The sequence below is a fragment of the Cygnus atratus genome, chromosome 5 (genome assembly GCF_013377495.2).
Source record: "Cygnus atratus isolate AKBS03 ecotype Queensland, Australia chromosome 5, CAtr_DNAZoo_HiC_assembly, whole genome shotgun sequence".
NCBI classification, from domain to species: Eukaryota; Metazoa; Chordata; class Aves; order Anseriformes; family Anatidae; genus Cygnus; species Cygnus atratus.
The window spans coordinates 38,129,090-38,155,602 of NC_066366.1; the positions used below are offsets into that span (position 1 = coordinate 38,129,090).

The 26,513-nt window shown below is 45.8% G+C and overlaps 1 protein-coding gene and 1 non-coding gene across 14 annotated transcripts in view; one reads left to right on the plus strand and one right to left on the minus strand.

Moving 5' to 3' along the window:
• BRSK2 (BR serine/threonine kinase 2) overlaps window positions 1–26,513 on the minus strand; it is a 304,035-nt gene that overhangs the window by 152,615 nt on the left and 124,907 nt on the right. For all 13 annotated transcript variants that reach the window (XM_050710756.1, XM_035539109.2, XM_035539111.1 and 10 more), the window contains exon 2: window positions 4,179–4,273. In XM_050710756.1, coding sequence (XP_050566713.1) covers window positions 4,179–4,273 — 95 coding nt within the window. The remainder of the gene's footprint in view (window positions 1–4,178; window positions 4,274–26,513) is intronic.
• LOC118244869 (U1 spliceosomal RNA) lies at window positions 7,242–7,403 on the plus strand. The gene has a single exon (XR_004777675.2). It is a non-coding gene; the product is annotated as a U1 spliceosomal RNA (small nuclear RNA).

The following is a 26,513-nucleotide window of genomic DNA, read 5'->3' on the forward strand; positions in this document are numbered from 1 at the left end:
CTGTGGTTAAGTTCTCTCTTAACCTTCTCATTGATTAACTAGGTAGATTGAATCCTCTGAGTGTCTCATAAAGCATGAGCTCTGATTGTTTACTTATTCCCTCACATCTTTCCTGAACTGTGCCCTATTTTAAAACATTTTCCTTGAAGAATGGACACCTCAACCAGGTTGCATTTTAGCATTTTTAGTAACAAAACAGTGGCAGCTAATGCACGGCTTCCCACAGCAAAAGGAGAAAAGAGAAAGTAAAAAAAAATATCACTGAACGTGAGAGAATAGAATAATGAAAGGGGCTAAAAAGGAGGCAAAAATAACTGAAAGAAAATGGAGAAGGAAGGAAAGAAAGTCAGATGAGCTAGTAAAGAAACAACCAGCTTTAGAAATAGAAGCTCTTGAAGAACCACAAGATGACAAAAAGACTGTGCACAGCCATACCTATTTACACGGGGGCTCTCCTAAGTTATCCTGACTGCTCCAAGAAGCTGACAAACCATCCTGCTACCTGTCCCTCCATTCAACTACTCCAGGCAATACGGGGTCTCCGATGCTGATGGCTGCATGATCCTCCCTGCCTTAGAACTTAGGATTTTTGGAAGCAGAGCTCATTGGCAGCACAGGGCACTACAACACCCCCCGAACCCACCATCCATCATTCAAACCAGCCCCACAGGAGAGGCGTGGAAGGGAGCGGGTCGCTTTCCATCCCCCAGCCTGGAAATACCTGCCTCGCTTCAAGGCCAGAGCAGATGATTCAGTGAGAATGAACAAAAGGCGCACACACACAAAGCACACATATGGAGCTCCGGGCTCCAGTCATCAAGCCTGGGACATCTGCATCTTTCTCAGGATGTCTGCGTGTGCAAATAATTAGGCTAAGGCCAGCTGTCCCCTTCTCACTCTTCACCCTTTATGCTCCCATTGCTTCTGCTACCGTTGCCTTTCCGAAGAGTATTTCGTCAGGCAGATCACCAAAAGAGGAGGCGTTTCTTTTCGCTTATTCTGGTGAGGGATTGGTGAGGTGGTAAAGAGGAAAGTACTCCTCCGAGGACATCTTACGAGACTCCTCCACATTTCCAAGCAAGCTTTTGCCACATCAGAGGAAAGATTTGCCTTAAGTCTTAAATTCTGAAGTTATAAACTCCAAACGCTCGCGCTGGTACTGCAAATGCAACCATCAACAGCGAGGCTGCATGTTCAGGAACACTTACTGCTTTACGGCCACATTTAGCTCACGTATTCTGGGCTTAATTTCCTTCTCTCCTCAAGCAGTGATCCAGAAGTAATTCAGTGAAATTAATGAACCCTACTCAATCTCCACATGCTCCCTCTAATCCACTCACTTCTGAGGCCCTTCTCCGGGTTCGTGCTGGAGTGAGCTCAAGGTCCCTCGGGAGGCAGGCCTCCAGCCCAGCGGGACGAAGAACACGCCGCCAAAGACACCCAGCCAAAGCATTTACCAGCTGCATGAAAGCAGGAGCGAGAACAAAACCAGGACTTCTGTTCTCAGCTGTGAAATTTGTAGCTTTGCCCCCAAATGGCGCTCCCAAGCAGGCTCCAGCTGGGGCTGGCGAGGGAACACGGCTCCCCAGCCTGCGGTTAGCAAGGCAGGGCGCCACAAAGTGGAAAGCTCACAGGCACGCCGAGCAGCCCCATCCTCCGATAGGGCAGCGGGAGCTTGGATGATGCATTTAGTGCAGCCTGCGCTGCAGCGTGCCCACCCATGTATCATCTCCATAGCAGCAGTTCCGTTAATTGAGACCAGCTGCTTCAACTCCAGATTCTTCTCTCCAGAAATATTGATACTACTACGTTATGATTAGAAAGCACTTTACCAAATGCCTCTCAATTTTGCACAGCTCAGATGAAGAGCAGCTGCAGAAAGAAGGGACAGTTCCCTGACTGCACAGAATAAAAGAAATGCTCGCTGCAAAAACGCTGGAGAAATGAAGGCTGTAAGTAGCAAGTCAAAATAGCATAACGATGGCATGAGAAAGCAGCCTGCTGCATGTGCTCGTGCCTGTCATTTTAGATGTTGAAAGGACTCCGAGCAGACTTCTTCCTTATGCTCTAGGATAAATGGCCACAGCACTGTGGTTTTACAGCTCCATGCGGCAGGTGCGCAGATTTGTCAGATCCAGTTTTTCTGTCCAAGGATGGATTAAAGCAAAACCCATCAATCTGGGCCTGGCTTGGAAGAGTAGCTGTGGTCTTGATGCGGCTCCAGAGCCTGTTCTGCACAGCCCACTGGCAAAGAGTCACTGGAGCTGATAAGCGAGTGGGAAGATTTGCGAAGCAGGAATGCCACCACACCACCACAGCTTGGCTTCCCTGGTGGCTGCTCCCCTGCGGCTGCTGACTCCTCTGCCTGGCGATGGTCATGCTGGGACTGCTGAAAGCTGAAGCATTTTTCCCCAGCAGCCAGGCTGGATTAAGCTGGCTAACAGTACAGTTCAATTCCAAATTCACTTAGAAGTCTCGAGCCCTGTCTCTGACCATCAGACACAGGGCGTTCCTGAAAAGACATCTGGTTACCGAGTTTCTGCAAGATCTGGGCTAACCACTTCAACCCCATCTGCTGTTCCAGCCTCCTTAGTATGGAGAACAGAATCCTTGAAAGAGAAAATCTCACCATGAATGGTCTGAAAATGAGGATCACGATACAACGCATGGTTTCCTCTGAGAAGGATGTTGTACAGGCTTACAGAAAACATGGCACTCTTCAGCACGTGGCTGTGCAAACAAGGGCCTAGCCATCACCTCATTACTCAGATTTCATACTACAACTGAGGTAATGCAACAAAACGAAAGCAGAGCTCACTTTGCTATGCTCTGTGATTTGCCTCCTACTCTGAAAATCAATGAGGTAAATAAAATCTTTGATACAGATACCAGCCAGAGTGTCTCTCAGCTAACATAATGCTCATGTTTTTAAAAAATATTCCTACTGTGTTGCTCTGGAAAATATTCAAAGTTTTTAGAGTCTCATTCAGATGTTACCATTTACACACTTCTTTCATTTTCATTGTGTTCCACTCATCTGGTGAATCTCCCTTTAAGGTTGCAGTTTTCTTATCTATTTCACTTTCTAATTTCTGGTCTCTACTATAACACTGTTTGAATCCACAGTGCTGCAGGAGAAGGAATACTTCAATGAAATTCCACAAGGATAAGTCTGAGCACATTACAATTGAGTATCAATTTTCAGAATCATTCTTTGAACAAATAAACTTACATTGCACACCTAGCATTCACTGTTTGCATCTTCCTTTAATCTCCTTTTTCTTTTTGCTCCTTAAGGTCGCCATACTTACTAGTGCTTGAAAACAGCTGGCAGAGACACGTACATACAAGAAATGGCAGCGTAAAGATATATGCTACATGTGCTCACAGGGAAGTTACCTCAATGATGTCTGCAGATCCATTAGTTGTTTTTGGAGGTGACAGCTTGATGGAATTCTGTTGATTGCAGTGCAGTTCTGCTCAATCCCACAAGCTGAATTTAGCCCCTCGTGTCACCAAATCACATGAATAAACTTTTATGCAAGTAGGTTTTTATTATTATTATTATTTTTAGGTTTCCAAGATCAGTCAATGACATTTGTGTAAGGAAATGTATATCACAAGACTAGGTAAAAAATGAATTAAGCTCTTCTGAACACTACTGTCATTGGGACAGACTCTTTGGTCGCTTCCAATGCCACAGCTCTGTGGATTGTTAACAGAATTACGCCAGCTTAAAAACAATTGTGGACCCCAGCACATCAGATCATAACGAACCCATGCAGAAGAGCGAGCAGTAGGAGTATACAAACAAGAGATTTACCAACCTCACTGAAATCTCTTCCCACTGACATGTGAACCCCTCTGTCTGCAACATACTGCAACCACTCTGCCCTGCTCCAGCGGTGAAACTCACGATGCCCAACACACAGCTGCCCCAGCAGAGAAGTAATAACTCTGCAGCTGACCATTAATTTTGTTCTCAAAGCACAGGAGTGCTCCCGTTTAATTTCAGCTGCTCTCGCCTCCCCCATAACTGAATTATTGTTATTATGCTCTGCATAATCCTAGTACTGACAGGGATGTTTGTTAAACGTAATTAAAGATATTAATTTTGCATGGAACAGAAGACAGCGCCAAGAACTTATTTTTTTTTTAATCTCCCATTAGAAAATTACCTTCATTAGCACCGACTCGCTGAGCTTCTCTCTGTTGACAATTTTTATCGCGACCTTCTGACATGTGACACAGTGAACCCCCAACTTCACAAGCCCTGCAGGAGAAACAGCAAAACAGAAAGAAACAATTGGTTAAAGCTATCAACTGTTGAGGTTTTTGCTATTTGTACGTTACCCAGCAGTTGGCTGCTGGGTATGCAAACAAATTTCCATATGCAAACAAATTTCCATTAGCCCCTCCTCCTGTCAGATGAAATCTTGTGAGTAATGAAGACCCCGCAGCCCACACTGTGACCACCTGGCAGTGAAGCTGCCAGCATCCTTAACGCCACTGCAATTTCTCCCACCAAAGCTGTATTGTTGCTGAAATGCTGTTCTATCGGTAAGAAGTAAACTTCTGCCAATTTAACTGCACTAGGCTGGGGGCTTCTGCCAACACCTGACATCACTGAAAGCTCAGAAATCCACCAGACTGGATGGTCAAATGGCTGCAGCGTAGACATGGTCACTACATTTCTTCCAGCCCCTTTCAAAGCTTTCAGGTTCATAATAAAAACTTAATCAGGTACTTAATTGAGTTTTCTCCTCCTATTTTAAACTTATCCTGCTGTATAAGGTTAACACCATGATGAATGCCACACAGGAATGGAGGAACATCAGTATGTGCTGATACAATACTAAGTTGTTCTTATTTGTTACTATTTACTATATCCTTGTTAATATCTACATCCTCACACAGGAGTGCAGCTAAATGGTTATATTTGCAAAAGGATACCAGTATTCCCATTAGGATCAGGATGTCTGAGCTATCAGAAATGTGGAATAAAACTCCAAGAATTAAAAGAAAGAGGTAAGTAACATAAAGTATTACCGTCTGCAGAATTTTGATCTGAATCTGCTGACTCGCATTAAAGTACATCAAGAGATCTCCCATGAGTGAGTTAAACATAGTCTCCCGAGCTCTGAACTCTATCTCCATTAACAAAATTTCTGCCCTGAAAAATTTTACTTTGCTGGCCTATTCAAGTGAGATCTGTTTGCTTCAGCTTTTACTCCCGTCAAATGTGCGCACGCAGCACACCACCTAACAGGCTGGACTCCGTCCCACTCCACACGCAATGTGCCAAGCTGGCATTTGGCTTAACTCAGTTATAACCTGAGGAAGAAATGGCACCTCCCTGGTGGCACTAAGACCTGCAGGGCTTCGCAGAGCATTTATGAGCAGTAAGAAAAAGTCCAGCTCAACCTGCAGCTCCTGCGTTGGGTGCCTTTTAAGATCCTGACCTCATTCCCTGTCCCAAACGCCAAAGCCAAAAGTGTTGCTTTATCTGCAAAGTGAGCACAACAGATTTGCAGGCCAGAGAAATGACAACCACAGGACTTCACGCTTTCTCTTCGAGGGATGAAACACAAAGACCACTGCCTTACTTCAAGCTGTCCCCAGAGAGGTGAACTGGAGTTTCATCAGGGGCTCTAGCAATCTCCTACAGATATTTGTTCATCTTTTTGCTGCACGGTTAATGACAGATGCTGAACAATTAAGCACGGGTTATTATGCTGAGAAATAACCTACCAACTCACTTCCAGTCATCTCTCTTTTACGGTGCACTCAAGTTTTCTGGATATTTCCAGTCACGTAATCCTTCAGTCTCATCTGGTTAAGTGCTGACACCCTCACTTTCAGCCATGACACAACCGAGTCACAAAAATTAAGAACGCAATGCGCTGACAGCTCCATCTGAAACTGCGCGTGGCAACGGGCTGTCCTCTGCCTCGAGCAGCAGGGGAGCACAGCTGGGGGAAGATGCCATGATGTCCAGCAAATCCTCACTCTTACGCCTGAATTTTGTCCACTCAGTACATTTATTTTATTACCTGTAGCACCACGGGCTCTGTGTTCACCATTCCCAGCCTCTGCAGCCTCACTTCTGCTTCTCTTTGGCTTTGCTCTGTGTTTGGACAGTGCCTGCCTGGCACTTCTTTGGTGTAAGCGCACGGCTTCAACCCGTGCCTACTGCTTTCTTCCAACACAAATCACAGCTCTGCATCACGCTCTTTGCATCACTCTGAACTCCCTCCCCTTACATTGCCAAATCTTTGCAGGAGTTCTAGCTCAGTCATTTATATGCAGACTCCCAGGATATGTGACATGGTGCTGCATTGTAACATGCGGCAGACTCATTATTTTAAGAGTTCAATAAAGGTGGCGAACAGCTACTTTCTCTTCCCCCAAAGAAAATGGAACCTCACATTTCAAGACTTGATTTTAAATGTTGTTCCTCCCAAGTCAAGACATCTGTCCCACTGCACCTGGCTGATCTGTAAACTACTTTTTCCTTTGTCCTCGCTGCAGCATCCTGCCATTGAGTCACTGAAGCCAAAGACACCACCAACTCCTGGGACACCATCATATCGCACAGGTGATCTTCACAGCATCCCTTCAGCTACTCACCTACCACAGAAACTGAGAAATTAAGATTAAACCGTTCTGTTTACTCTGATAATGACGTAAATCGACAATTAGAAGGCCTTACACACCTCACAAAATTACACTGATACTATCACAATGATTTTAGATTGAATTAATTCCACAAACCTCAGGAAGTCATTTCTGATTTACACCAGTGTACCAGAGAACAAAATTAGAAAATGCCTGTCAGATCTAATGCATTTTTCCTCTTTTCTTAATACATACATTAAAAAGTGAGAAAAAAATATACTGTCACCATTATCTGTTTTGTGGAGATAACTCTGAGACAACCTTCTGAACAGCCCAAGACAGCACTTTTCACAGCAGTAAATTCAGTGAATGCAATTTTTGGATAAAAATAAAACCTGTCGCTCTGCTGTGCCTCCCCGCCTTCCCCGCCTTCGACATCTGCATGCCACCCTAGCAAAATAAAACCCTGACAGTAGCCCACCTATAGGAGAATGTCCTACTAGTACTAGGAGAAAATCCTAAGTGAGCTGGGGCAACGAAGGACTTGTATTCTGGACTTCAGCTTTGGTCCTGGCAATTCCAGCCTACGGAGTTACAACTCAGAGATGACTTACAGGCATCTGACTCTTACCTGGCAGGGGAGACACCATGATCAGGCAGGTGGTTTTCCCAGGGCGAGGCTCATCCCCTGCACTCCGGGTGTGCTGACCCCCGCGATTTCCCCAAATGCGGGAAACTCGACTGCATAATTTGTGGTAGTTTTTTTTCTTTTTATGACACCAAGCTAAGTGCGTGTGTCGATCTGCTCGAGGGCAGGAAGGCTCTGCAGGAGGATCTGGATAGGCTGGAGCGATGGGCTGAGGTCAACTGTATGAAGTTCAACAAGGCCAAGTGCCGGGTCCTGCACCTGGGGCGCAACAACCCCAAGCAGAGCTACAGGCTGGGAGATGAGTGGTTGGAAAGCTGCCTGGCCGAGAAGGACCTGGGAGTATTGGTTGATAGTCGGCTGAATATGAGCCAGCAGTGTGCTCAGGTGGCCAAGAAGGCCAACAGCATCCTGGCCTGTATAAGAAGCAGTGTGGCCAGCAGGTCTAGGGAGGTGATTGTCCCCCTGTACTCGGCTCTGGTGAGGCCGCACCTCGAGTACTGTGTTCAGTTTTGGGCCCCTCGCTACAGGAAGGACATGGACGTGCTCGAGCGAGTCCAGAGAAGGGCGACCAAGCTGGTGAGGGGTCTGGAGAACAAGTCTTACGAGGAGCGGCTGAGGGAGCTGGGCTTGTTCAGCCTGGAGAAGAGGAGGCTCAGGGGCGACCTTATCGCTCTCTACAGTTACCTTAAAGGAAGCTGTAGTGAGGTGGGGGTTGGTCTGTTCTCCCACGTGCCTGGTGACAGGACGAGGGGGAATGGGCGAAAGTTGCGACAGGGGAGTTTTAGGTTGGATGTTAGGAAGTACTTCTTTACCGAAAGGGTCATTAAGCATTGGAACGGGCTGCCCAGGGAGGTGGTGGAGTCGCCATCCCTGGAGGTCTTTAAAAGACGTTTAGATGTAGAGCTTAGTGATATGGTTTAGTGGAGTACTTAGTGTTAGGTCGGAGGTTGGACTCGATGATCTTGAGGTCTCTTCCAACCTAGAAATCTGTGTCTGTGTGTCTGTGACTCCTGTGAGCTCCTGATGGTCAGCATGGCTCTTTACTGGCATACAAAACATAAAACATTCACGATGTATTATATATCAGTACAATGACAGATCCTTAGAGAGAATAAGAAGCAACCACATGAGTAAACTGCTGAGCTATTACTGAAATGGAAATAGCAGAACACATGCTCAGAAACAAGTGGCTAAGGTACTGTTTGTAGGGCTCTGGTAGGGGCTGGTGGTCTTCCAGTTCACCTTTGGCTGCATACGCTGCTGCTAATGAGCACCTCAGGTCTACAGTGAACCCCCAGCACCAGTGTGTCAATATGTTAGGTGCTTACTTGTACAGCTTATCTGTATGTTTGGCCCGGCAGAAGTTCCTGTGTGGTCCCCAAAGGAGAAGAACCAAGGCTGCCGCTAAGAGGGCATTTCGCCTTGGCTTGGCTCAAGGCAAGGCTACCAAGGCAACAAACAGAGTTTGAACTTGTCTGCTTCAGACGCGATTAACCCTCAAATGCAGGTGAGTAATCTTCACAACTGTAAAAGCCAACTCTGGTCTGTCCTGGCAGGAAATCTGAGAAACTGGGGGAATGGAGCGCTTGCAGACGGATGTTTCCCCAGCGCCCCATGTAGCTGCCAGGCACTCGCTCCTCCTGGCGGACTGCAGCTCTGCATCCACAAGCAGCTCTGGGCACTGACACCCTGGGGCTCTCAAACGGGCTGCCACTTCTTACCAGCTGCGAACACTGGGCTGCTTTTGATCTTAGCCACTGAACTGCACCCAAACAGCTCCGTAATTTCAGGCTGGGGAGTCAAGAAGGAAAAATGAACACACTGAAAAGCAAGGGGATGCGTAAGCTAACACTGGCCTTTCATTTATAATTAAAAGTCACAGGTTTTAACCAACGAGCAACAGGAACTCCAGATGGCACACGGGAAAGATGGCTTACAAGGAAGAAGAGCACAGGAAAGCTTGTGGTATGCTCCGTGTTAACAAATAATGCTCCCACAATTTTTTAGAAGTGTTAAACAAAAGTAACACTTTTTTAACCATAAGGCCTGTAGTTACTTCAACAAGTGGAATAAATTATTACTTACATTTGCTACATTTAATAAATGTGATTTTTCCATTGGCAAATGGAGGCCTTTCATTTTCATTTGAAATTAAACCAACCCTAAGCCCTGTCTGGAAGTATCGGTAAATTTCTGCCATAGGGAAACCAGTCCCTGATTTCAGAAGATCCTCTGCATGTCTCCTGTCACTTGTTCATTTTATGACAAAGCACAGTGTCAAAAAACGTCTCCTTAAAAAAAGCAAAGCGGAAAGCCCCGGTCTGGCCGGTAGTATCTCTTTTGGCTGGATGAGCAATGGATGGAATGTCTAGAGAGAAGTATTACTCCTAACGTGAGCTAGCTAATTGCCAATTAATTCAAGTCACTGAATACCCAAAAAATATTAATCTAGGCACTGCAGGACACAAGCATTTGTGGTTTACATTAGGGCTCAGACTAGTATGGTAACAAACTATTTGAATTAAAAGAGGAACAAAAATCTTAGGCTGAACGAACCCAAGAACACTGTTTTTTAAACAGCTGAGTATGCATACACAGTTGCTGCATATGAGCTTTGTACATATGATTTTTAACATAAGTAATGTGATTTATCCCCACAAATTGGAGGTTGCTGTTATAAATCTTAGAATTATTTACAGCTATGAGATACCTGAAAACTACACGCACTGATATTTGCAAGATCTGCAGACCTTCAAGGATGCCAGTTTAGAGAATCAATCCTTAAAGCAAACAAAAGCATTAAAATAACTCAAGTAAAGCATAGTAATATTAAAGTAATATTCTTGCTCCTTATTCTCAACAGCTGTCTTCTCAAATACTCTAGTTTCAAGTAGGGTAAATCAGTTCAGTTACAGTGCCTAACTCTGCTGACTGCACTGAAGTTGCTTTAGATCTACAACAGTGGAAGACGGATTAAAATGTGGCCCACAGCAACACGATTTCCATAGCCGTAAAATACGGATAATGACACTTACTTGCCTTGCAAGGACTGTAAATGGATTAACTGATTAATCCTTACAAAGAATGTTGGAAGTGAGGGGAGGGGGTTTAAAATGCTATGCAAGTTTTACATATTACACCCAGGAAAATTGCATCTTAAATATAATCTGGAAAGAAAGCTCTAGATTATTTCTTAGTAATAGTTTCCATTTTACATCCCAAGTTTTCTAGCGCACTGTTTTTCTGGTTTCCTACAACATGCATCTTATGCTCGTCTTGGCTGCACTGGAAAGGACTTTGTTACCGAGCATCCTACTTATGGAAACCATTAATTGCCCTTAATTACTCAAGTCTTCTCATTGAGCAGATGTTTATTTTTCTATAGCAATTGTTATCTCTAATTACTGACTTTAAAATAAACAGTCTTATATCAAGTGACACACAAATTGCACAGTATCAATTTATAATTGCATGTGGGGAAAGGAGGTATAGGGTTGTCTACAAATCTAAAAGGATGAGGATGGAGCTACCCACACTGGTAATGAAATAATTTGACCATGAGCTGTTCTACAGAGAGATTCTAGTGCTAAAAGGCTGTTCTGAGGGCTCATGCAATAACCATTTCTAAATTGAATAAACTGTAATTACAGTAGGACTAAAGCCAAAGTTCAAACGCTCAGCAGGAGCGTGGAAGGAGATGTTCATCAGTGCTGGGATTCACACGCCTCAGCTCGGAGCCCAGGGAAGCTGTGCACTGAATTGCTACAGCCCAGGTTTATTCTCCTGAGCTGCAAGCACTGCCAAACGTGTGTGGCCCAGGCAGCCCAAGGGACGCGCGCCTACACTCGGAGATGGGCAAGAGCAACGCATCAGCTCAGATGTGACTGGATCCCCATGCCTGATACTAGAGAACAAGAGACACAGACACATACATAGATAAACAGCAGCTCACCGGGAGCTGGTTTTACACTGTATGCCTCAGAGATTATGGTAGGATCATCCTCTGAGCTCAGCAGGATCAAAACACACAGAACCAACATCACCTCTATTGATTTTTATCTTGGTCTCTTTCTTACAATATTTCATAAATCAATACTTCTCAGAAATTCTTTGTGCCCGCTGAATATAGTGAAGAACGTGGCTGTTGAGTCCCTCTGACACGCCGCCTTTCCCATCTTGCCACGCACACCCACACGACTGAAGAGGCCCCCCAGGGGAGCAGGATACAAAGCTTGGTGGACACAGCCATGCTGCTTTTGTAAAATGCTGCTACTCATCAGCCAAACCCCAACAAACTCCTGAAGTCCTCTGGGAGCTCTCAGCAGCTTGTGATGTCCAGTGGGCCGACCTTCTGTTTCAGCTCAAGGCTTTGTTCCCATACAAACCCACCCGAAAGACTAAGCTTTGCTGCCACCAGCGAGGTATGGACCTCAGCTTCCTGGGCGTGTGAAAGCCTTGGGGTTGCACCCCCACCCCTGCCTACAGGGACACAGATGAGTGGCTTCCCGGCTTTCAAATGAAAAAGAAAGAAAAGGAAATATATATATATAATTTTCCATCCCTGAGTCTGCAGACCCAGCAGCCAGAGCTGCACATCTCCTTGCAAAGCCCTCCTTGAGGAACGCGGAGCCGCACGCCCCCCTTCAGACCTCGTTACTCGTTTGTCAGGAGATGACCAAAACCAGCCATTTTCAGGTAGAGCAGGAAGCCAGCAGACCTCTGTCTATCCTGCCTAAGATATCCTTTAGGAAACATGTCACTAGAATTAGGTAACGTCTGGGTAATGAGCCACGGTATCCAGTGATCCACTGAGCAGGACTGATGCACTAATAATGAGGGAACACTGCAAGAAGGGCAAGAGGAGGTGAGGAAGAAAAGACAGGAGGAGAAAGAGGGGAAAAACAGTTCCTCACGTGTGCTTTTAGCTCATGTTAATCCCATTTTCCACGTTCATTTCTCCCATCTCCTTCTCCTCACCACCCTTCCATCCTACCTCCACTTGCCTCCTCCTGACGGCCTCCCGACCCTCCCAGCAGCCGGGCTTGTTTCAGCCAGGCTCTGTGTATATTAAGAACTTCATTAAAAAGAGGGGCTAGCAAGGAAAGCCTTTCTACAGAAGACAGAGGTCGTGCTCTTCACAAGATGAGGCTCACTGCAAAACACTTCATCTACTGCTGCAGCTTACCCTGCCCTCTGACATCCCTTAATCACCCCCTGACGAGTTCCTACGGGGCTGTGCGCTGACTGTCGGTGTGCTGCGCTTCACCAGTGCCTCAAGAAGTGACGGAGCTTAGCTCTGCCTGCACCCATGCCATGAACACAGCGCCCAACGCAGGTCCTGTGCGCATGCAGCACCTCCCGCTGCCCCAAATTCCCAAAGGGCTTCTTGAGGGCAGTGGGATAGGACTCATATGCAGCCAGGGTAGAACTAGACTGGGCAGCTCTTGCACCCTCCAGATGGTTTTACAGTGACAATTTTTCCCAATGACAACTTGCTCTGCACCCAGCAGAAGTAGGGGCTGATCTTGGATTTCCAAGCGGAGCTCCCTTGGATTTCCCTCTCCGATTTGGGACTTTCTTCCTTACTCAGCCAACAGCCTCCAAAGGAGCTGGAAAGGGCTTCATTATCTTGGGAAGACTTTGAGCCAGTGAGACTTTTACACTGATGTAATTTCATTTATTTTCAGGGGGGTTCTCCCACCACACACTAACTACCCCATTATCATGTACAAGAAGTGAGTCAGGCCCAGATTTGGGTAAGAGCACAGTGGGGACATCTCATCTTCCCTGCTCTGTGTGTGGCTCCCAGATACAGAAAAAGGCCTCAGTCTTTTTCAAAATGATACTGAGACCTTCCAAGAGGGTGTGGAAGAAATCCCCTTCATAAGATTCTGATTTTTAATGTGACTCCTACAGCCCTACACGTCGGCCTATGCAGTCCCAGTTTCAGCAAGCGGTTTAAGAGCTTTCTGCCCTCCGTAGTGGCGTGAGTGCATCACGCTGTATAACACTGTGAGAGCAGAGAGCTTATGACAATTGTGATGGACCGCTTTTCCCACTTCCTAAGATGTTCCTCTGTACAAAGTATAGGAAATCTAGCATATACATTTTTTTTAATTATACTGAATATGAGAAAGAAACCCCAAGCCTCTGGCTTAGGACAATGGGAAGAAAGACCACTTGAAAACTGATCTCTGGCTTAAGAAAAGGAAAGTCAAAGCAAAAGGAATTAAAGGTCAGAATAATTAGACTATTATCATTTTAATGAACAGAAACAAGCATATAAAACCCCCAATTTTCAAAAGTATTTTCTTTAATGTGAGACTAATGGCTCAGGTCACAGCATGGAGCTGAAAGCATTTATCGATTTCTACACAGAGAACAGGAGCTGCCTGCTCATGTAGTACAAACTTCACTACAACCAGTTCGCTGTGTTCCTTACCGAGAGAGGAAAGCGGGGGGTCATATTCAATACACCTGTACAGAAAAGGCCCAAGCTCCTCGTTAATTTAAGGTAAGGTTTATGAGAAACAATGTAATACCTAGAGAGAAAGCTCAGCTGTGCCTCCACAAAGAAGAAAGAAAATAAAGTGAATTTAATTTCCTTTCAAAAGAAAGGTGGCTGGATAAACACAAACATGCACACCCCAACCCACCTTCTGATACACAGCTTCATCACTTGGATATTCGTACCGGAGCAGCTGTGGCTAAGTATGTCCTGAAATACAGTGCAATTTCCAACTCAGGCAGGAGCCGTCGATTATAAGAGGACAGTGGCATGAGAACTGCACTGCCAAAACACATCTTTGTGTCATGCTCCTGTTCCAGGATTTCTATGCAACAACCCCTACCTGGGTTGGTGGGAGATCCCACAGTGAATTTCTCTCTTCTGGAAGAATTCACTGGAGGGGATGGTGAACAACGAAATCTGTACAGACTCACCTGTTTAAGCAATCTGCAGATGAGTTTGTTCATCAGCAAACTACAGCTATGCAGACCTTGCTTCCTCTAATGGTGCTGCTGCAGAGAATGAGGAAAGCTGAAAGATCTGGCTGTAGAAGAGCTCACAGCTATGCCAGATGTTCTCAACTGTTACCATGTTATACTACCACCACTAAGGCAAAACAAACCTGCAGGGATTGTTGTTCTCAAATCTACAGGGCCTGTTACTGCTCCACTTCCCGACACAGGAATGGGTTCTGCCTTTACTCAGACTGGTAATTTCTTGGTATCAGCAAACCATCCCGAAATTTCACTCCACACAAACACTAGTTCAAGGCCAAAGCTACAATAAAGATGGATAAAGAGTGAATGAGCTGATCTAGATGTCAACAGAGAATCTCATCCCCAGGGTTTTTCCCTGATGCTTACTATTCTGTTTCTATTTCATGGCCCCACAGAGTTACAACGAAGTGCCAGAAGACTCAAGAAGATTCAATCCAAAAAATCAGCTTAAGCAGAAGGACAAGCTGTAAGCCTGGATAAGTAGATAGAAAGAAGCAAAAGACCAGTAAGCATCTTCTCCATACAAGCTACAAAGTCTAGGGAAAGTTAAAAACCCCAACCCTCAGGAATGACATTCCCAGATGAGGATCTGGTTCTCCCCACAAGCACACTGCTGTGAGGCCACCGACTTCCTTGGGATCCTCCAAATCCTACTGCCAGAGACGAGCCGCGGCCCTGCCAGCCCCTCTGAGGAGGCTGCACAGCACAGCTCAGGCTCAAGCAAGAGCCACAGAGAAGCTCGCTGTTGACTCAGAGCCACTCACGCTCAGAAGAGGAGGCGGCTCACAAAATTGAGATTGCTGTGCCTGTTCAGCATCCCGACGTACACAGGGGATAAACACACCAAGACAATAGTGTACACTACCGGCAATAATGACATTAGACAAATCATGGATCACTTTCTGCAAAAACACTGGCCTTAAGGGATCCTGCCTGCAAAGAAAACAGAAAATATCGTCTGGCGCTTAGGAACATTACACACTTTGGCTTTATGTTATGAGCCTCCTAAATGAGTAGGAAGTGCCATGCTATTCCTCACTTGTACTGCAGGTCAGGCCTCTCGCACCTCAAGGCTACAGCAAGTTGCATAGGGTAGGGGATGTGAGAGTCTCTCCCTGAGCAAGGGAATCATCATCGGTTGTACAGCATTCATCTGGCAGGGCAGGCATCCAGCAGGAACATTATTTCTCTGTGACCCTCTGTGCTCTAGATACTAAAGGCTAGAGGTTGTAGTCCAAACGTTATTATGGGAATAATTAAAAAAGAAACACAACATGGAAAGGACTGAAAAAGACCTTTAAAAGAGAATTGAGAACTCTAGCAAAGGACAAACGAACGAAAGCATCAGTCTCCAAACAGAGCTGGGAAGTCTGATGCTGGTAACTCAGCTGCAAAACACTGCCCGTGGTTCAGCTGGACAGAAAAGCACAGGATGGGAAGCACTGCAAGCTGGAGTGACTTGCGTAACGTCACAAAATGGTGTAACTGCACAGCCATAAACAGAGGATCTGCTTCCTGAGACCCACCCCAGGTCCACAACATGTCCTTTTGAGGTAGACATGTAGTAGTGGGTTTACGTGGCAAGGTTTTGGTAGCAGGGGGCCATAGAAGTGGCTTCTGTGAGAAGGATCTAGAAGGATCTAGAAGCTGTTTGGTAAGGGCCCCATTGCTGACCAGAGCCGAGCCAATAAGTGATGTTGTTTGCACCTCTGTGAAAGCAGATTTAAGACAGGGAAAAAAACGCTGTGCCACACAGCAGCTGGGAGAGTGAGAGGAGTGAGGAACAGCCTTGCAGGCGCCAAGGTCAGTGAAGAAGGAGGGGGAGAGGTGCTCCAGGTGCCGGAGCAGAAGTCCCCTGCGGCCTGTGGTGAGGACCATGGTGAAGCAGGCTGTCCCCCTGCAGCCCATGGAGTACCACGGTGGAACAGGGTTCCACCCTGCAGCCCGTGGAGGAGACCACGGTGGAGCAGGTGGACCTGCACCGACGGAGACTGCGGCCTGTAGAAGACCCCTGCCAGAGCAGATTCCAGGCCGGACCTGTAGCCCGTGGAGAGGAGACCACGCAGGAGCAGGTGACCTGGCAGGAGCTGCTGCCTGTGGGGGATCCAGGTTGGAGCAGTTCGCTCCTGAGGGATGGACCCCGGGGTACGGACCCATATCTGGAGCAGTTCTTGAAGAGCTGCTGCCTGTGGGCAGCCCACGCCGGATCAGTTCAGCAAGGACTGCATCCCGTGGGAGGGACCCCACAGCACAGGGGATGAGAGTGACCGAGAAGGAGCCGCGGCAAAGAAGCGCTATAGACTGACCATAACCCCCATTCCCCCGTTCCCCTGCGCTGCTCAGGGGGAGGAGGTGGAAGAGGGTGAATGGGGGGAAGGTGCTTTTGGTTTCTTTCCTTTGTTTCTCTAGCTTGTTAGTAACAGGCAATAAATCTCACTATCTCCCTATGCTGAGTCTGTTTTGCCCGTCACAATAATTACTGTGTGATCTCCTCATCCTTATCTCAACCCTTGAGCCCTTTTCATTGTATTTTCTCCCCGTTCCTCTTTGAGGAGGGGGCGTGAGAGAGCAGTTGTGGTGGAGCTCGGCCGCCCACCCGAGTAAAACCACCACAACTACTGGCTACAGACAAGAGAAACACGGGCCTGAAAGCACATCTGTAACATAATTTGAACCTTAACAATGGTACAGCGTGGAACAGATTTAACCCCCCAGACTTCAGCTGCAGGAGGCCATGTATAAAGTTTTTTGTATAAAGTTTCCTGAGGGACCATTTATACTTGCAGGTACACGACTTGTAGAGTCCTTAGCACCAGATCCGTTCCCTTCCCCAGGACAGAAGCCCCAGCAGGCTCCAGGCGACAGAAGCGCAGTCTTGCTTCTCACACAGCGTTTGTCTAAACTAAGGCCGAGCACGGTCGCAGCTGAGTACAGCAGAGCTGAGAAAGAGCAAGAGGTGCTCTCCTCTGCTCAGATTAAAGGGAATTAAGGCACGTCTGTGTCCTGTGTGCTTAAACTGTCAAAAATGAAGAAGGATTCCCTCTGACGACACCATCAGCTGTAAATCGTACTAACAACTACATGAAGATGCCTGAAATAAAGAACTGAAACACCCCTGGACGCAAGGTGTCTGGCTACAGGTACCTGACACGCTGGCATAACTGTTTAAAACAAGCAGTTTTGTTTTCCTTCCTTTTATGTTTATTCCGAAATGGAACAATCACAGTTGGATAATAAACAATGGCTCTTAAGCTTTCGTATCAATTTGATGCCACTTGAATTTCCAATCCAAAGAGATGTTCATGCAAATTAACCAATAAAGAATGTGTGTCCATCTACAGCGAGTAGAAAACAGCAGTTGATCTATAATGAAAAACTCTTTTAAAAAAGCATGCAAACAATTGCGCATTAACTACATTATAGTGTCAGTGAATGGACACTTGTAGAGAATGTCTTCCTAACCACAGAAAAAGAATACTGAATTTTGTATAGAGATTTTTTTTTCTTTGCATATCAACATACCTAGACAGCCACCAACTTGAAAATTAACCTTTCATTAGGGAAAGAGAGAAAACCTACAAATGACAAATAAAAATGGAATCCATAAACGAAATCAAGCTTTTGTCCTTGCTGATTTAAACAATAATAAAAAGCTGCTACTTAAATCACCTTGATTTAAATATAACTGATTTCAATTCATCAACTCTGCTCTTCCGCTAATCCTCCTCTTCACAGCCAGGAGAAGAGCCCCAGGTCAGAACCTCCCCACACAAGAGTGCTCTGCTACAGCCGAGCCTCCGCTGCATCCTTGCCACGTCTGCACTCACGTACTGGCACCTGGAGCCCTGCCTTGTGGTTCAAGGACTCGGTCCTGAGCTGCTGCCGAATGCGGGGACTCAGCTCTTGAAGATGGGGAAATAGGGGTGTGATTGGGAAATCTAAACTCAATTTGGTTACCTTTAAGACAAAGGTGGAGCTACTGAGGTATACCAGGTAGAACCAATGCTAACCAAGGAGCAAAGAGGTTCATATTTACACATAAATGGGAATTTGCACTTTCACCCACCTCTCTTACCCCCATATGAGCACGCTTCAAAGCATGAGGTGATACCCAGGCTGCCACAGAGGAAGTCTAACATTATGACACATTTATCACAAGAATAGGATGCTGCAGAAAATAATTGGTTTCCCTAATAATTTTCAAGCCTCATAAACATATTTCAGGACAGTTTTTAAAAAGAAAATACGTAATAGAATTAACATGAATGAGAGCCCTGTGGAATTCTTATTGCTGCTCATATTGGAAGACTCAACCCCAAACCAGAAGTCTGCTCTGGTAACCGTCACGCATCCACAGCACAGGTGCTACCCCTGCCTTGGGGTAGACAGTTATGATCCAAATAGTTAAAGCTGCCAAAGGGTGAGTGTATAATCATACACCATTTCTCTGCTTGAACATAAAGGCTTGAGGCACATAGAAACTGGGTAACTTGCGGAGGGTCACAGTGAAACCCTGTTGCAGAGCTGGGAACCAAGGACATACCACAATCATCTTTTAAGTCGGTGTGAGCAGGTAAAAACTGAAAGGGAGAAAAAAAGGGAAAAAAGGGCAAATTGGCCAGAACACCATCATTTCTATTAAATTTCACACAACCCCCAACTCTGCCAGAGCAGGATAAAAGGAGAATAATTCCATTTGTGTCACTAGATCCATTCCAGAGCTACAGCAGAAAAGCCGAGAGTGAAAGTGGGGTCCTTCCTGTGAGATACACAAATGCATAAATTTGGGGGGAGAGCTTTCAAATTTATGATCCACTAAATGAAAACAACAGCAAAGAAACTGCAATGGTATATTTCAGCTAGGATAAAGGATGCTGATTTCTGGAAGCGATGACAGAAGAACAGAAAAAGCAGCAAAGGAAAATCTCTCTGCTCTTCCCCGCCACTTCACTTGCTGTGCCCCAGGAAAAGGGCTGGTCCGCAGCACAGTGACAGGCAGCGTGGTTACAGAGAGCTATTCCGATGGGAAGGGTTAAGCTGCCTGTGTCAGGGAGGGGAAGGAAGACTGAGAACCATCGGGTGCCCACGGCAGGATCCCATGGGTGGCAGCAGAATGGCTGCCACGGCTCTGTTTCGGCTTGTGCAGGGCGGCCGAGCATCCCCTCAGCTCCATGCCGGGGCTGGGGTGGATTCAGCACCATGCGGCGTGCTGTGGGACGAGTGGGATGATGGTGATGAGACGTGCCACGGGAGTACCGCTTGCACACGCGGGGAAGCGCAAGACAATAATCTCCCATCTGCACGATACGGCTTTGAATCCCGTCCTTTACAGCTCAATAGGTGCATCTGCTGCCCCTCTGCTAATCCTCAACAGCGTTTAAAATGCAGATCAGCGGAGATCATGCTTTTTCTCTCCCATTACAGACCACAACCTAATAAAAGAGCTTTAATCACAGAGACAATATTCTATCTCCTGCAAGGTCTGCTGCCTCATTTGCCTCTATGCCTTTGTTTGGAAACCAGATCTTTGTCAGGCGCCAGCAGCAGCAGAAAATAATTGTGCAATACAAGGTTTGAAGGCGGTCGAAGCGCTTAAAACCTTTCCCAAAACTGTGCCATTGTAATCAGGAAATTGTGACCGCAAAAGGTAAACAGCAGGGAACTCGGGGCAGGGGAACCCCCTGAGAAAATGCATCTTAAACCCCTGGATGTGTTGCAGGATTTTAAATGGAAAAAGCAGCATCAGCAGACTTGCTTACATGTCTTTGTCTCCCTAGCACTAATGCGCTACGACATCTTTTTCCAAGTCAGAAAGTACAAGGGCTGCCGAGGAAAGCCATGACTAGTTATGTGACTGCAGGTCGAGAAATATTACTGAGTATATTTCACGCACAGCACATGTATGTGAGTATATATATATGGATGTGGAAATGCTAACCTGAAGTAACTAGCTCGTTCCAGACAACTCTGTGGCCAAATAAATGACCAAGTAAGCTGAGAAGCTGCTCTTGCTTTGACGAGAGCAAGTCATCAACATAAAAATGAGGCTGTGAGATCCACTGTAGTTAAACCCTGCTCCAGCTCAGAGTCTTCTTGGGTAGAGCTGAGCTGCCAGAGTCCTCCTTTCTGTGGTTTTTGCCACCAGTGTATTACAGAGGGAAGGGCCAGCCTGGAAGTCTCCTCAAATATGTTTACTCTTAGATTAATATTCTTCTCCAGGAACCTTCGCTCTTGCAAACAACTATACAGCATAATACAATAAATCTTGCCTCTCCCTGTATTTATATACTGCAGCAAGAAAGATAGGCAAACCAATTACTTCACGGATCAGGGTATGCCTGTCCTCTACAAATGCACAACATATAGTGGAGGGGGCGCCAAAGGAGTCCTTCCTGTGTTCTTACCTTCCAAGAATTAGACACAAACATGTTCATAGCATGACAACAAATAACGTAGCACAGCACTTCCCAGCCACAGGGAGCAAGAGAAATACTGAAGGAATAAAACCACACCAGGGGCTAAAAAAGAATGTGCTCCGTGCCATTAATGCTTCTTGAGTCACCAGATTCCCCACGAGACCAACCGAGGACAACCCATTGCTTGCAAGACATGTGGATGCTATTTGGAGCTTGGCAAGCCCCAGACCTGCACTTGGGGAAACACCGGCTGCTCTGCAGGGACACTCCACTGCAGCACAGCCAGCTGGGCAACGCAGAGGGTCTCTGATGGCACGGTCCTGCGGGCAGCCACAGGCCAAAACCACTCCAGCAACTCCTCGCCATAAATACACACGATCTGCTCACTAATGAAGCCCGGGCAGATGCTGTGCTAGCCACTGACTTCTTAGCAGGAAACCCAGCATGTTCTGAGCTATTTCAACATCTGTACAGGAACTGTTGGAAGCAGCAGTCCCATCCTCCGGGGCCTCTTTTATTTGAGCTCACTGGAGTCCCTAACAGTAGCTCTGTCTGCTAGATTTGCTGATCAAGGACAGCCCAGCACGTGGTCCTCTTCTGCCAGTTGCCATCACAGCAATTAAAGGGGAAAAAACTATGGGACAAGTCATTTCTGCAGTGCACAAATGCATATATTACTTGTCTCATTATGTAGACACAATGTGATTTTCAATTAGCTGTCTAACAGTATGATTGAACACAAAATAATTATGTATTTCATGGACATGCTTCAAAGGTGCTGTTTCATTCTCAAAATAATTAGCTGCATGCACAGGAAACTTAGTTCCAGAGGGCCTGTGGTGGATCTTTCTGAAGATCCAGAGAGTTATTTGAGCTTCCTGAAATGAAAAAGGCTCCAGGGGCAGGATAACCACACCTAATGTATCTGTGTTGAATTACAGGTGCACGTGCGTGTACAGTTGAGCTCCTGAAGAAACATGGAAAGTGGTCCATACCTGCCATATGACATGATGTTTCCCAACAGCCCTGATTGTGAATTGCAGGTCTTGCAGGGGAGCCTTTGATGAAGCATCACAGGATGTGCAGCTTTGTGTGGGAGCACACCTCCCTGCAGCCTACCTGCACCGAATTCAGGAATGCAGAAGCGCAGTGGGGCTGAAGGGGGCAAAAGCTGGGGAAAGGCTGGCCCTGAACCACTGAAGCTGTGCCACAGTTGCTTCTCTCACTGAGCAGCGGTGCTGACCTACGCTAGCAGTGTCTCATCTGGTGTTTGTATAAGCAGTAGGAAATTACTACCTCCTGGTGAAAAAGGAAGAAGGTGAAGAAGGCCAGGAAGATGATACGAAACAAGTTTTCTCCAATTAATAAAGCCTCCCAGGATCACTTATACACTGTCCCCTCCTAATGAGGGCACCCAAAGTCAGAATCCAGTTCTCCCCTATTATTAACATGTGTAATTACTAGTATACAACACTACGCCTTAACAAACGGCGTTATGCAGAACATCAAACATTTATATCTGCCCTTTTGTACGTACTGGATGTAAAGCATGCAAGTTTCATAGCAAAAAATCCGTTTTGCTCACACTAGGAACCCCAGACTTCCACGTCTACTGCTGGCTAAAATATCTGAGTACTCCTAACAGAGGCCAGAGAGAAGGTTAAGCTCTGGCAACGCTACACGAGCATATGTGCGTACGAATCGATTTTCTTGTTATAAATAGTAATGTCTTGAATACCCCCACCTGTCAATGATCTCCACCAAGGTGACCAGATGACATGCACCTCAACATAGCTACATTTTTTTTCTTAAACACCTCTTCTGGGCCTGATGAAAATAGTGCCAAAAGGAATTAGGAGCATTAACTGAACTGGTAAAAATGGCAAGTATAAATGTTGTCCAAGGATAATTATTGTTACTGCAACCAGAATGCCAGGCGACATCTCTCTCAAGAAAACAGTCAACTTTTACACTAACTGCTCAATAACTCCATTATCTATGTCAATGTCAAGGCAGGGCTCTGCCCCTTCTCGTCCTTTGTCATATGTATTTACCTCCTCCTCCATCACAGCAGTCCTGCTGGCCTTAGGAAAGAGATCCCTTGGTGGAAACGAGGCCTGACAGGAAAACAAGGCAAAGCTTCTGAAAGCACAGAGGCATCTTTTGTAATTAAGGGTTTTGGTTGTTTTTCCTGTAGGTATTTATAAGAGGTTTGTTTGTTTGTTTGTGAAGTGAAGCTACTGAGCTTCAGGGAATCATTTCAAAAATTGTTACTCCTTCAAATTTAGAGATTTTTCCACTGCTGAGTTCTCTGTAAATTATCACGTAGGGAATGGAAGGAGGTAGCATGTAACTCCAGAATGTGTGAGATGGCCAGGGGATCCTCAGTCAGTGAAAATGTCAGTGAATCTCATTGGCACCAGGTGCCTGATTCCATCAAGGATGGGTGCATCAGTACCTAAGACACAAAGTAAAGCAAAGGAAAAAAAAAAAACACATTTAGCAACACAAAACTTTAGACAGAGTTGCGTGCTGTAGTTTCACATGCACTTTAATGCTACAAGCAGCAGTTCAGTCTCCTCATTGTCAATTGTGTCTTGTCCATGTAGCAGACCAGCTCACAGAACTGATGCAGGTGCAAGCTAAGCCAGAAAAAAAAAGGGGGTTAACTAGCTCAGGCCTGTACCTAAACTCAGCTCACTGAAGAATCACACAGCCTGTATCATGCTTTCCCTGCCAACATGTGCATGCACCGTGCTACATATATTGCTCCAGAATGTCCAAATCCAACTCCTTTTTCTGTCACGAACTCCCTTTGCATCAACACTCACTCTCTTTCTTTCCAAGCCTCAAATCCCCACCCGTGACATGGGGCAGCATTATTTCCTTCACTCTGTCTGCTCAGGGTGTAGGGCGTTTAGCACAGGGCGATGAGTTGGTACAATCTGCACCGCAACAAGTACAGCAGATCTCCTGTTCTGATGGAAAATCGCAGACACCACTGTGCTACGATTAAGATACAACAGCAAAGGAGAGCTGACAAGTATGCTTCTACATGATTGAAAGCTGCTGTGACTTAATGAATGTGATACCAGTTCTTCTGCAGGACGGCTGAGATGAGCTATGTCTCTCTCACGTGTTTTGTTCTGGTGCCAAATACGAGAAGGCATTTTATCAGGACTATGGCTGACGATAAATGGGACAGTGACATGTATCTTGTTAAGGCACAGAACTCAAACTCCCAAGACCTATATTCCCAGACGTAAGGAAGGGGCCCTATGGGTTAAGTGCACCAGCCAGCACGGACCTAACGACCTCAACACCCCTCTGAATCAGGGCATTGGTCTTCCTACACCTTTGTTTATTCCACTGGTAACATTAACCGGCCATACAGAAACAGTAAGGATTAATGCATGCAGGTTGGTAAAAGGTTACAAGTACCTCTAAGGTGTTTTTGAAAGGCTTCTTTTCTTTCTCCTTAGAATTGAGTAGAAAAGACAGTTTGCTTATTTCCTACTTCCGATTATTCTACAGTGGCAGACGCACAGAACCCATCAATCCGCGCTGACCAGTCTGCACCTGTAACATGTCCACCCCAAATTCATGGTTCAGTCTTTACATAACACATCATGCTCCACACAGATTGTGCCCCCGAACACCAGAGTGAGTCAGCGAATTGGGTAAGCATCCAGGTATCTTCTTGCAAAATTCAGACCTTCACTAAAACAAGTTACTCTTTCAACATCAGTCCTTGGAAATCTCAGAGGTACGGCTAGATTAAACGTGGCTAAGTCAGATCTAATCATACGCATCATTCATAACTGCTTAAATTGATGGCTTGTTTGCTTTAGTGATTTCTTTTGGAAGTTGCTTCTCCAAAATGAATACATCTCATAAAAAGGCAGTCAAAAGGCAGTCAGTCTGTGCTGGCTACTACGTAGGAGCATGTCTCACCAAGAGACAGAAACACGTCTTCCTCCTTTATGCTTCTGACACAGCTCTGCGTTCCCTACTTAAATAATCCAGAACCACGCTGTGCAACTTACTGACAGCAAGTGCTCTTGTTGTTTGACCTTTACCACGCATTCCCCTCTTCTGCATTAGAAGCCTTTCCCCATCCTATTAGGAAATCACCAAGGACATCCTTCCCAAGCAGCACACCAGAGCTTCCAGCTATGCAATGAACGATGTACCAGGCTTCATAAGCTACATATTTATGTTGGTGACACTGACAGCAGTAAAACAACTGAGCTCAAGTCAATAAACAAAAGAGATGAGACAAAAAAATCACACATGGTCGTGGTTAAAAGCATGGGAACAAGGAGAAGAGTAACTGAGGTTAGTGGAACTACTGCTGAGTTGGACCAGCACTAACCAGGGAGGGCTACGAGCGCCCTTTGTAAGCAGCTGGGAAGGCTGACAGCACCCTGACGCTGCGGGACGAGTTGATAACCCATCTCCTCAGCAGAGGAAGCCACACCAAAGATTTTATCCAACTGAAAGCCAAGAGGCTAAAAGCTGCATATATCCCATTCACTTATGGAATGGGAAATCCACTTTTAGACCTGTGCTTCCTAATGCTCAGTCTACAGATTAATTTTAAGCTTATTTTGAATTTAAAAAAATCCCAAGGAAATATGTTTCAGTCTGCAGAGCAGAAAGGCATCACCAATTAATAACTGGGATCCCTTTAACGGAGACAGTCAAGCTCTAAGCTTTCTGTGAAGGATACGGAGCACATGCACACAAATAAAAAGATTATGCAGATCAAAAGCCATGAGATTATGCAAACAAACAAGACTTTACTACATTACAGTCTTCATGACAGCCACACATCATGCTAAGGCCAGCTCTCACCAAATTAAAAGATGGTTGAAGAAGGACCCATGGCTACACACACATCACACCACAGCCAACTTTGCCAACAGGGCTCTACAGGCCACTTCCCCCTAAGCAACCCAGCAAGATTTTCACCATAGCTGCAAACAGGAGGCAATAAGGGCCAAAACCTGCTATGCTCTGCACCAGCATAAAGCAAGAATGACCCCAGTCACTTCAGGCAGGTTTACCTAAACTTGTACAAGAACAGTGTTGAACCTGTCCAAATGCTCCATACAGTACTGTGGGTTTCCCTAACTCTTCCAGGTGATTTTCATATCGAATTTATTCAATTCATAACACTAAGAATGGCAGGCATGTGGCAAGGGTATCTTTTCTCTGTGTAACATTACCAACAGTCTTCATTTGGGGGGAAAAAAACACGGAAGAGTTACAGGCTCATCTTGACATTACTGAAGGCTCTCTGACTTCTCAGCATCCAAGTAATCCGTCCCTCCAATTTTAGGTCTGTTTAAAGTAGACAGCCTGGCTTCTTCATGATTAAAACAGGGTAAAGATCTTAACTGTCCATGCCAACTGTCTCAAGTCTGAGGTACCAAAAAGCTTTGATGACATGGCCCTAATGAAAGTAGCTGCACCTTTTTTGTAAACTGGCTTCTTAATGGGCCCCCAAGCATGTGACTGAGCTCCTAGTTTTGGGGCTGAAAGCTCTTTAGGGCATGTTTTCCCTTAGTTAAGCCAATTCTTTAGTGCGGGCTGTCATATTCACATATTTAAGAATTATGAGGGATCTTCTGCACTGACTTCAGCAGTATCTGGCCTCACCGAAGGCATGAGGTACCAGCAGTAAAGTGTCTCAGCTTGGTGGCTCTGCCTCAGATCTGTCAAAATCAGAGCAGACCACTGAGAATTTTATTTGAGGAACTGGCAGAAGCAGCACCTTGAGCACAAGCTAGGTGAACCCAAGCCCCAGAGGACTTAGTAAA